General features: G+C 31.7%; 3 protein-coding genes across 3 annotated transcripts; 1 reads left to right on the top strand and 2 right to left on the bottom strand.

Annotated features, from left to right (window-relative positions):
- Positions 1–719: 719 nt before the first annotated feature.
- On the bottom strand, positions 720–7,132 carry LOC106710738 (4-aminobutyrate aminotransferase, mitochondrial). The gene is made up of 10 exons (XM_014502896.2): positions 7,055–7,132; positions 6,823–6,919; positions 5,709–5,818; positions 3,550–3,717; positions 2,951–3,229; positions 2,677–2,837; positions 2,087–2,234; positions 1,693–1,850; positions 1,217–1,485; positions 720–913 (listed from the first exon to the last, which is right to left on the bottom strand). Exons 2-10 carry the CDS (start codon positions 6,896–6,898, stop codon positions 795–797), a joined length of 1,488 nt encoding a protein of 495 aa, XP_014358382.2. The 5' UTR covers positions 6,899–6,919; positions 7,055–7,132; the 3' UTR covers positions 720–794.
- A 689-nt stretch (positions 7,133–7,821) lies between these two features.
- Positions 7,822–9,731, top strand: LOC106710728 (lys-63-specific deubiquitinase BRCC36). Its single transcript, XM_014502884.2, has 6 exons — positions 7,822–8,070; positions 8,140–8,350; positions 8,437–8,534; positions 8,614–8,724; positions 8,816–8,962; positions 9,537–9,731. The coding sequence occupies exons 1-6, from the start codon at positions 7,969–7,971 to the stop codon at positions 9,660–9,662; spliced, it is 795 nt and encodes a 264-aa protein (XP_014358370.1). The 5' UTR covers positions 7,822–7,968; the 3' UTR covers positions 9,663–9,731.
- On the bottom strand, positions 9,635–11,764 carry LOC106710729. Its single transcript, XM_014502885.2, has 6 exons — positions 11,399–11,764; positions 11,092–11,326; positions 10,481–10,640; positions 10,241–10,351; positions 9,999–10,160; positions 9,635–9,927 (listed from the first exon to the last, which is right to left on the bottom strand). Exons 1-6 carry the CDS (start codon positions 11,572–11,574, stop codon positions 9,722–9,724), a joined length of 1,050 nt encoding a protein of 349 aa, XP_014358371.2. The 5' UTR covers positions 11,575–11,764; the 3' UTR covers positions 9,635–9,721.
- Between the last annotated feature and the right edge of the window lie 332 nt (positions 11,765–12,096).

Here is a 12,096-nt window from a genome sequence, read left to right as displayed (position 1 = left end):
GGTTTTTCAATCCTGTTATTAACTTTACCTTTAACTGGAATATTCTCTTCCGCATATTCTAAGGATTGTCGTATACTACGTCACGTCCACATGTGGCTCAGGACGATGACACAATACAATAAAGGAAGATTTTATGCTTTAAATAATAAACATTAACATCAATACAAAACACGTAAACAGGAACACGATTTAATTACTTTGTAATTAAAACTGATCTTTAATAAACATCATAAAAATCATGATTGGTTTAAAAGTGGTTGAAATGGACTTGAATTTGTATTATTTATAAACTGTTTCACAATTCTTGACATACCTTTTTAGTTTTTCCATAAACCTATTGCACACGTCCATCTGTAGAGGTATTCTGGATATTAACACAACAAACACATTTCGAAAGATTTTATTTATCACTATAACTATAATGGAAGACTTTTTTTAGGCATGCAACGTTACAATTACATTACAATATATTTAAAACTATAAGCAAATAACATACAATGATATTAAAATATTGATAACATTTATCTAAATAGAAAAAAACACTTTATTTCTTACACAGCCAACATTTTGACATTTAAATAAATAAATAAAACATTATTGCAACATTGTTTGTGCTTTGACAAAAAAAAAACATATATATAAATACGTAACTATGGCACATTGGCACAAAAATAAATGCATAAAATGCTAATAATACTGTGAAAATGTCACATAATTTGATTAATGCAATTATACTGCACCTCATACTAAATAAGTATGGAATGAAAATAGACAAGATTATGTACTGTAAAATTCTAAAATTCTTTGAGTGTTTTCCTTAAAATATCTAGATATATATCAGCGTGTTTCTTTTGGAACACCAAGGCCGGTCGGATACGTATCGCCCGATCCCCGCACGATCCGCCCAGAACACCTGAAAATTAACACAAACTTGGCAAAACTGTCACCACTAAGTCGTTACTTCATTTTTTTAAATAATTTTGAACATTTTGAACATCTCCTGACTTGTAACCTTTTGGAATAGTTTGTCAACCCTTTTGTGGACGACGAGAAAGAGCAAAGCAGCTTATCTTTTGATCAGTCTAATGACTTATCACCACGTTTGTACTAAATCTACACTAAGGCGGTCTCTTTTTGATCACTTATCTACTCTGAGTGCGAACACTACATGTTTTTTATTATTATAAGGACTATTTGTAATTAATTACAAACTTACCATTTTTCTTCATTTTGTTATTAATCTTGTCTCTGAGTTCCGAGGTGGTTGCATCGAAAGCTAAGAAAGTACCGCGACCTCGGACGCTGTTGATAACATTCGGAAACTCCTTCTCCAGCTGGTGGAGACCTTTCTTCAAATGATCTCCCACTTCTTGTGTTAATCGAAGGAGATTGTCACTTTTGATTACTTCCAAAACCTTTTCCAAAAGAATCAATTTTCCTGGATCACCCATCCAGGTGTTGAATACTCTGTACGGATGAGGAGGTCTGGAAACAAGAAAAAGACAACACATAAAAATCCAAGTGACAAAAAAATTCATGGCATGATCTTAATAGGTTGAGTCCCTTTCATCAAGAGGTGACTTTTTTATTTTTAATAATAACTTTTCCCTTAGCTTCATACGTATATCTACTTACAGTGGATTATGAAACAAACAAGTTGAAATGTTTAAAAACAGTGTATTACAAACTCACTTGAAGCTTTCGGTGAAGTAGAATCCGCCAGTGAGCATCTTCTTGCTGAAGGTGACGAGGTCAGGCGGCGAGGGCAGCTCGAAGTGCTCGTGGCACCACATCTTGCCCGTCGGCCCGCACCCCGTCTGCACCTCGTCCATTATCAGTGCCACACCATTCTGTAACAGTTAAATATATCAAAACATTATCAAAAAGGCAAACATCACATAATATGCAAAATATTTCAAGTATCAATTGTGACGGTATTTCATTATGTGACACGATCTGCATTAAAATCATAAGTTAGGTCAAGATAGATGTTAGGATATTTTTTTAGATTAAATTATTTTTTAAGATAAATAAGCACAATTAACGTTTTACTTTCAACAATAAATATTAAAAAATATTCTCTCACTTTCTTGCATATTTGCTGAAGTTTCCGGAAGAATTCAGGTGATGCTTCGTTATCTCCGCCCTCGGCTTGTATAGGCTCTATGATAACACCGGCTACGGGATTACATGATTTTTGGCACTGGATAATGTCCTCCACCTCCTCCAAGCATCTGGAACAAAACGCATTCATTGTTTATACTAAAACTTAAGTAACAGTTAACTAAAGTAACGGTAGTACGGACCTGTTGTCTTTATTTCTAACTGGCTTTAATTACTAATAAGGCATTATTGTCAGAAATTAAACTCCAATGCCAATGTAAATTATACAACTGTACAAAAATTACAATTATTATGAAAAATAATGTTTAAATGCGACCGTAACATCGATAGCACCAATTTAATGTATTTTTATTATAAACACTATAAACTATGTAGTACATTCGATAATCTGTCTCTTTTACATTATATAAAAAAAATACCTAAAATATAACGCAAATTACGCGCTTAGTGTTGAAGTTACAGAAATTAGTTCTCTATTATGTACACATCGACAATTCATCATAATAAATGATATCTCAAGAGATGTTCTTTGTATCAGAAGCTGATATTTACTTGCGATCCATCTCCGCGTTCTCCCGCTGGTGCTCCTCGAGGGGGTATTTGTACCGGGGGAAGGAGGCCACGGGCCACTCGAAGGCCGGACAGTCCAACTTGTGTATCGGCTTTGACCGCGTCGACGACAACGCACCAAACGTGCGTCCGTGGAAAGCTAACTGAAAATCATAACATCTTTGCTTACAATCAATAGTACAGTCATCATCAAATGTGTAACAATACAAAAGTGTACAAAATGTATCGTGCAATACAAAATTGTAAAAAAACTCACTTTGAAAGACAAAATAGATAGATGAGGAGATCCTGGAGGCTGATTGATCATGCAGGAATTCATTTCTTCCGGTGTAAAGTCGATCTTTCCGCCTCGTTCCTTAGTTCGATACCACATAAAGACAGATTTGAAGGCGTTCTCGTTGGAACAGGAGCCGCACATCATTGTGGCTATGCAGTTGAGGCCGCGCGGCGCCACCGGCATCAGTACTTTGTTTAACATCTCAGGCCACTTCTGAGACGGGAACACACCTAACGCCGGTCGGTTTATTAGTTGCTTCTGCAATAAATAAATAAATAAAACTTAATATCATTTTATATTCATTAATCATTTATAAAATAGAATTTGAAGGTGCCTTCGAGACAAAAAGAATAAGAACTTTTGAATGACGCCAAATACGTACACGTTTGATACATATAATAACAATCAAAGGACACTTCAATGTTTAGAAGATAAAAAATCAGGTAGATCAAGTGACCTTTCCTGGGAGGAGTTTATCGTGGCTTAACTACTGGTAAAAAGAATTTGTAAGTTGGGATAAAAAAAAGTGATTATTTGCTGCGGCTATTATTGCTATATATTTGTATAGTTGAACTTACCAAGTTATGTTCATCACTAAAGGCGTTTAACAACTTTGGGTGATTATACCCGATGGGCACCGACGATATCTGAGTGAACGCATCGAGGAATGTATTCCCATCGGCGTCCACAAAGTAATTTCCCGCGCATTTGTCGTAATCCGCAAACAATTGAACGGCACCTGCTTGCTGTGAACATAAAAATTAGTTAATTTTTAATACGTTTTTATTTAATGTTTTATTGTTTATTTTTTAAGATACTTTTAAATTTTTCAAAAATTGACTGATTGTATGAATTAATTATTAAGCAAGCAAGTAAATTGAAGCACATTACCCTTTATTTAGTAGACTTGAAAGAAAAATCCAAAAGAAAATTCTACATATTAATCCCTAGCATTAATTATTGGAATCTTACTAATATTATAAATGCGAAAGTTTAGATGGATGGATGTTAGATAGAAGGTATCTCCGGAACGGCTTAACGGTTCTTGATAAAATTGGACACAGTTGTAGAACATGGTATTATGGTAGCATGGTAGTATGGAACTATTTAATAAGTTTTTTTAAATCCGCGCGGACGGAGTCGCGGGTGACATCTAGCAATATCATAATATAAAAAATAATCTTAAAATTTTGAATAACAAATCTTGCTTAAAGAACGTAACATTAGTTGATGTAGATTATCTTTATTTTAAGTGTTTATATCTACACAAAAATACAAAATAAAAAATGCATTTATAACGAAACTTAGTTCGATGAATAGGTACTCTAGACTATTATCTCGAATATAACACGTTTATTTTGCTTTTCTAGTATAACCCTAGCCTAGTAACCAGATACAATCCGCGCTGATAATAATAATAGAGATAACGATAGTAACCTTGACACAAAAATAATTCCCCGTTTAATTATGCACAATATATTGTCAATGGCATTAGAGTCAAGCTAATTGCAACAATAAATAAATGAAAAAATAATCACAGTTGTAATTCAGAAAGGTGAAACAAATTAAAGCTAGTTTTATTTTAAATAAATAAGTAAAAAAAAAACATTACGCATTTATTATTATAAAAAATGTTTCGCCTTTAATTTTCGTCACTGTTGTTGACAGTGTGATATGGTATCTTAGTTAATCTCAATCTCTATCTTATTGTTAGATTTGTATATAAGAAAGATAGCAAAGTATTTTTTGACATTGAACTGGCTTTTTAGCACTACGCTACATCTATCCTGCTCGTAAGGACCAAGTCGAGTTAAATTATTATTATCGTTGTTTCAAAAACGTTCTTTTGCAACATATACTAATTTATCTAAAGGTCATCAAGGTTAGTATGTACCGACCGATATTATAAAACACAATTTAACACAAATATTTACTTAAGATGCATTATTAAATGAAAGTCAAGTACGCTTCGGTAATCTTAGTATCAATGTCGAAGATAACGGTCACCTTCGTATTAATTTCAATTTATAACCACGATGAGACTTAATAGTATAACACACATTAAAAAAAATCAGTCGAATTGATAACCTCCTTCTTTTTGAAGTCGGCTAAAAAATCACCAGTAATTGCCATCTTAATTCTTTGTTGCGTAAAAATCATCCCTGTACTAAAATATTGGTATCGAAATGATTTACTTAGGTTTGGGAAATGGCTATATTACAATTAATAATTTACAGTTCTCTTCGATGTCACGGAACTTGAAGGTTTATTATATTTTATCTTTTACCATCGATATGCCGTGAATCATACGAGTAGGTGTAACCAATTGTTATTCCTTATGCCATGTCAGAGGTATAGGCACGGTGAAACGAATTACTAAGTACGAGTAATCGTTTTAATATATTCGTAAATTAAAGGAATTTCTATATGTAAATGTATCATGTTGGAATTTTAATTCGGAAGTAATGAGTACGAATGAGTTGAGAGAGATAGCCGCAATATTAATAAAAATATAATGGCATCTATTCATGACATTCAATTGCACAGAACCGTTGTCAGACCAATCAAGTTCCCCTACGTTACTAATAACGTCCGATGTAGTCTTCAATCTGCTCTATGAAGAATTCAAATAGAAATATATATTAATGTAATAAATACCTGAGGCACGCTCAGGTATAGAATTTGATTTTTAATATTAATATTTTTTTATTTTACTAAAATGTTTAAAGAACCTTACCTGCAGGGTATTGAGGTCTTTCAGGAGTGCCTCTGATTTAGGACCGGGTACTGCAGTACGTATGCTCGGCTTAACAGGTTCACATAAAACACCAGTTGAATATCTAAACCCTAAAATATTAAATACGTTTGTTAATCAGCTAATTATTTCGCGTCAATTTATATAGTAATTTGTATATGTAAATCCATGATAAGAAGTATTTTAATTTTACTTAAGTGTATTGTATCACCATAAACTATACCAGCGATACCAAGTAACCTTGTAGATCTTGAAGCAAAACCGAGTGTTACAATTTATGGTAAAAAAAAAAGCTTAACAGAAAGTCTTAGTTGAACTGTGTATGTATTTTTTTTCATTTATTCTAGCACAACCCAACATATATATAATACACAAATTATCAATTAAATAGTAATAGATCTTATACATATGTAAATATTGGTGTACATACCGTTTACGAGAGTATTTATTCAAGTAGTAATTTAACGTTTTGGGAATCATTACAAAATAGTAACATTTTATATCTATTTAATTATTCTATTGATTAAACATACAGTAATTAGTTATAATAATTTTTGTATATGTAGTAACAATAGTTGTTATGTATTGCAATATTTTAACTGAATGCATTTCCTCAGAACGAGAATTATGTAAAGAACCCGAGTGTAACAATGCAACTGCAACTTGCATTTATAGATATGCACGTATGGAAATATTGGAACTAAACTCTTTGCACTATTTTTTTCAATTTATCTGTGATGGCAAGTTCTAGAATTTGTCATTGATTTATAATTTATTTGACATATAGGTAATAAAAATAATTATCAACCTTTTCTACATAATAGGAAACGAGAAAACTTTTGGCAATAAAAAAACTGGTGCCACAGTGATAACTTGACTTTTAGTTGTAGTAATGCCTTAAAATTGGGTCACCTATATTGATCCAATGACCGATCATGGAAAAATATTTTTTTTCACATAAAAAAGAAGGTACCTACTATTATTATTAGCATGTAACGAGAATTGTATTACAAAAACCTGTGAACCTCGGTCTACATTAAATGTGTTTGGGAAATTATTATTAGATACCTAATACCTAAAAAATATTTTTACTCACAATTTGGTGTAAATATAATTTTTTTCAGTAAAAGCTGATCGTTTGCAGTTCGGATTATATTAACAGTCTTCAACATTTTAATTCGCAAATTTTAAATCTGTAAAAAAATGTGGATTACATATTATATGAGCCTTATATAAAAAATTTATTAAAACGTACGTGAATTTAATTTTTCTTATAACAATCACTATAAGAAAATATACATGGACGTAATATAGATTGAGACACTTACTATTCCAATTACCCTTAGCAAACGGCTATGCGGCCGTACTGATATTGAATTTATCCAATTGGCATTGATTAATTCTGAGTGGAGTGGGTTAGTGGCACTGACCTCTATGATATAGACAGGTCGCTGCTTGGAAATGACACTTTTGCTTCGTTCCGTTTTAAAAGCGCATGTTTATGTTACTGACAGTTAGCTCAATTATTATAGTTTAACTACTACACTATAGACTACGATACCATACTACATACATTGAATATGTAAATTGAAGGGGCTCTGTACGATCACATGTGTTTCTTGATTCATCCGTACAAATGTTAGCAGTACAGACGTTAATGTCGGAATTTATGTCGTTGTCTAATTAAACTATTTGTTTCTGCTTCTGGCTGCTAATAAGCGCAACTGCCAGTGCCAAAATAGCGAAAATCGAATAGGCACGAAAACCACGGTTTATAGCCCGTCCATATATATTGGTCAGTGGTGGGGAGGGAGTGTCTAAGTTTGATCGCAGAGTGTTAAAATCTGAGAACTAGAGACCCTTGGGTAGTCTGTCACAAGAAATAACGCCGCCAATAAATAATGACCCATTGACAGAAAGTTGCTATTCCCCTAAATTCTTGGATTCCCTAATTAACTTTCAGGCATGATTTAAAAATATTTTTAGAGGAAAAAAACAAATACAATTTTATTATATAATTATACACTCTTTGACTAAAACTGTGACAATTGTAATATGTCAAAAAATTGTCAAATGTCTGTCAAAAATAAATCAAATATCTGTCAAATAAGAATAAGAAGCGAACCAAATAAAATAGCGAAAAGCAAAAGTAGCAGTATATGCAGGGGAAAACCTTCAGCTTTAGATTATCCACTCTCATTTTCTTCTTATAGACATAAAGTGTTGTTATACATAAGTTACAATGTTAAATAAAGTTTTATTATCAACAGACGTTACCCTAGCTTGTGTTCAACATGCACTTTCAACTGAAAAAGAAGAAATAATGGGACTACTGATAGGCGAGGTAAGTTTTTATGCAATTAAAATTGAAAAAGTTAAACAAAACTTTTAATAAATGAGTTAAACCACACAGGTTCATGATAACAGTTCATTGGTGTCTATAGTCTCTTCTGTCATATTACGACGGCTGGATAAAAAGCCCGATCGTGTTGAGATATCTGAAGAACAATTGGTACAGGCGACTCTAAGAGCAGAAGAGCTTGCAGCAGAAGTTGGACGACCGCTTCGAGTTGTTGGGTGGTATCATTCACATCCTCACATCACTGTGTGGCCATCGCATGTTGGTAAATATTTTCACCTAACTCATATTCAAATTGCACAGCATCACTTGGATAAAAATGTAACGATTAATCCAACCTATTCTTTCTAGATTTAGCCACACAATCAATGTACCAGCGTATGGATTCAAGTTTTGTGGGCATTATATTTGCAGTGTTTCTCACAGAACAGACAGCTAAGGCACCTTCGGTAACAATCATAATATCTATATAGAAAAAACTATGAATGAAGCACTCCTTGTTAATAATGTCTGGTTGTACTTTTTTAGATACAGATAACATGTTTCCAGTCAGTCAATGAAGGTTCAAATCAAAGCAGAAGGGAAATTGAATTAGAAATAACAAACAACAATGATTCTTTAACTATAAATAACTTTGAGGTAAAGTAGAAAAGAGTAATTAACACATTCCATGCCATTATAATTTTTGGTAGAAGCCAGGCACATTGTTTGAAGTTGTATTTTTTTTTAGATTTTGACACAGTTACCTGCGATACTGAAGGAGGAGGAAGATGAATCATACAGCAATGAAGCAGGCCAGACTGACACTGATGATATCATCACTAAGCAACACAATTCTGCAGTCAGAACAATAGCTATAGGACATATTGTAGAAAAGGTCTGTTATTTATAGTATTTTATAATGTTTTTTATAGTATATAATTTTGTCTCCAGAACCATATAAAAAAGATTTTAATTTATAGAATTGATTTGGGAGACTATTTATTTTATTCATAAACTGTAAAATAATGCAGGGAGTATAAATTTGGTTCTTACTGATAACACTACATGAACAAATTGAATTATAAATGATATTAAAAGAAAAGGGTATTTTTATATTTAATAGGATTTATTTATTTATCTACATTTTATTCTGCATGTAATAAATTAAGAATGGCTTAACTGATGTATGATCTTCCGGTGACAACACCAACTAGTTTCGGACCCGTCCGGCGTAATTTTCAGGGCGGGTGAATATTTTGAAGATGGACTCCAGAATGGTCCGAAACTAGTTGGTGCCATCACTGGTCTCACGAAAGTTAAAACAATTTAACTGCATGTAATTATGAATCTCTTGGCACATGATTTATGTTCAGATATGTATGTTCTTATTTATAAGTTATGTTAAAAGTCACTGATACAAATAAGAAAAAATGGTTTAACAATTGTTATTACTATTATTTTTGTTTCAGATTTCTAGGCCAATGTTGGAAGCATTGGTTGCACGAAATGCTCTTTATAGTGTTCGTTTACGAGCATTAAAAAAACGGCATCAAGAATTGATGTCTATGTTGGATAATATGTCTTGTAATGTTTAGGTATGAATATTTTAAAAATAAAAATAAATTGAAATCAATGAAATGTGTATTCATTAATTTTAAAGTACATCATTTTTATCTATCATTTCAAAACCATCAGATGAATCAATACTGGAAACTCTTGTTCTTCTTCTCTCATCCTGTGATGTATAAATCATATTAACAACTGCCCCACCTATATTTTGAAATACATTGTAAGCAGCATTACTCCATGTGTTTGCTGGTTCCACAACTGCAGTAGATCTATATTCCTCCTTCAATGGTTCTAAAACATATTTTATGTTTTTAATTCAAAAAATTTTACTGTTGTAAATTATTTTTACAAACAATACTTACGCTTAATCTGTGGCATATATTCATCTTCACTAGAATCTGAAGTCTCAATTTCTTTATCAAATTTTTGCATTTTTTCCATTGATAAATTAGTAACAATGGAACTACTCGTTTCAGAACTATCACTAGATTCTTCAATTGCCAAATCTTCAGGCTTCCAGTAATCTGCGCAAAGATATACAGAATAATAATCCATCTATAAAATTATAATAATCTTAAACAAAATTGTTCCATTTACAACTTGCCTAAACTTTGTTTTTCATCAATTATTTGATTTTGATCTTGCTCTATTGACAATAAATCCATATTAGCATCAGACTCTTCTGGTATTAGTCCTTCTAATTCTAGATCTGATTCTATAATATAAAAACATTATTAATTTCAGTTAATTTGAGAAGAAAATAACACAGTACTTATTAAATTTTTGTCAATAGATAGTGGTTAGAAATAATTTTATCAGTTTAATTTGTAACTTAAAAAATTACCAGCATTTAATTGTATTTTCCTCACTAGCCTCACAAGAGGTGGTAGTAACTTTTTGGAGAAGCATATAAACATTGTCAAAATATACATTATTGTATATCCACTGACATTTTTACACACAAAAAATGCAACTCCAAAAATAATCTGCAGCAGCAAAAATGCCTGGAACAATAGAACACAAAAAAATTTAATTAAAAATGTTGATAGAGTTAAAATGTAACGGTTGATGTGAATCCTAATGGTATTTTTTTCCATACATTTCAGTGGGATAGTAACATATGCTTGTTTAAATCAATTAAAATTTTGTATTCTATTCAATTTAATCAAAAATAGCATTAAAGTTATTAAAAATATCACCTGGATTTTTAATAATAGTCATTACAAGTATTTTAAGTTATTTTATAAAAAAAAACATGTGGTATTTTCTTATGTATTTAGTACTTGCTTCTATAAAATGTAATAGTTTAAGATCAATGCTAAATAACTAGATAATGTTTGCTATCTGATGTACATTTCTTTCGGTTCATTCCCAAATACTCAGAAATAAACAGAAAATAAGGTTTACACTAATAAATCATAGTAATAATTAAATTTATAATAAGTAAAGACATACCTTAGTATGGTTTCGTTCGCGCAAGAATACATAATCAAGCCATCTTTTATTCATCCAATTACTTAACTGCACTGTAGCTAAATTGAACTTTGCAATATCACGGCTAGCTAACTTCTTCAAACATGTTGTTCTATGTTTATATTTTAACCATGTTTCAAGAGCATCAATAAACAATAATACAATATTAACTTTTAAAACGAATTGCAAAAAATTTATTTCTTGATGGACGCATAAGCTGAAAAGTAATAAACCTGTTAATATTTTGAATAGATGATAAACTTTATAGGTAGTGAATTTTGAAACTTACAAAAAAAATAAATTCAAAAACACCACAAATATAAGGGACAGCCACATTTTATTCCAAAATAATACATCTTCGAATAAGCCAATAAAGGCCACAAATAACAGAGAATTTTCGTGTTTATTACACTCAGTACTCTTGGTGGAATTCCATTTTAGTTTTGTTCTAATTGTGGCAAACATGTTATATGCTTATTGAAATATTAACACATAACGAAAATTATATATAGAAACCTAAAATAAAATTTAATACTTTTCGTTAATAAATATATGAAGCTTGTTATTATTTGTAAATGTAATTGATTGTCTTTTGTGTCAAATGTCAATGACAATTTTGACAGGAAAAAATACAGTGCACTATATTCAGGACCACACTCTAGACCAATGACTAGGCAGATGCCCCAAAATATACAACGCCAAAAACAATCTATGGGCACAGTAAGGTGAACAGAATTAGAAAAATGCTGCAATTTGAGCAGAATTAGTTGGCAACCCTGACAAAAAAAATATTTTAAAAATCTGAGCAGAAAATTAGCAGAATAATATATTTATATAATATATAGAGAGATATGTCGAGACCAAACGCAGAGCCCAAGATAGAGCGAGCTGGTGGCGCACTGTGGACGCCCTCTGCCCCACTACGGGGACATCGGAAATTAACATAACAACAACATGTATAGAGATACCTTACAAATTCCCTAGAAG

The sequence above is a fragment of the Papilio machaon genome, chromosome 4 (assembly GCF_912999745.1).
Source record: "Papilio machaon chromosome 4, ilPapMach1.1, whole genome shotgun sequence".
Classification (NCBI taxonomy): Eukaryota; Metazoa; Arthropoda; class Insecta; order Lepidoptera; family Papilionidae; genus Papilio; species Papilio machaon.
This window is presented reverse-complemented; position numbering and strand designations above follow the sequence as displayed.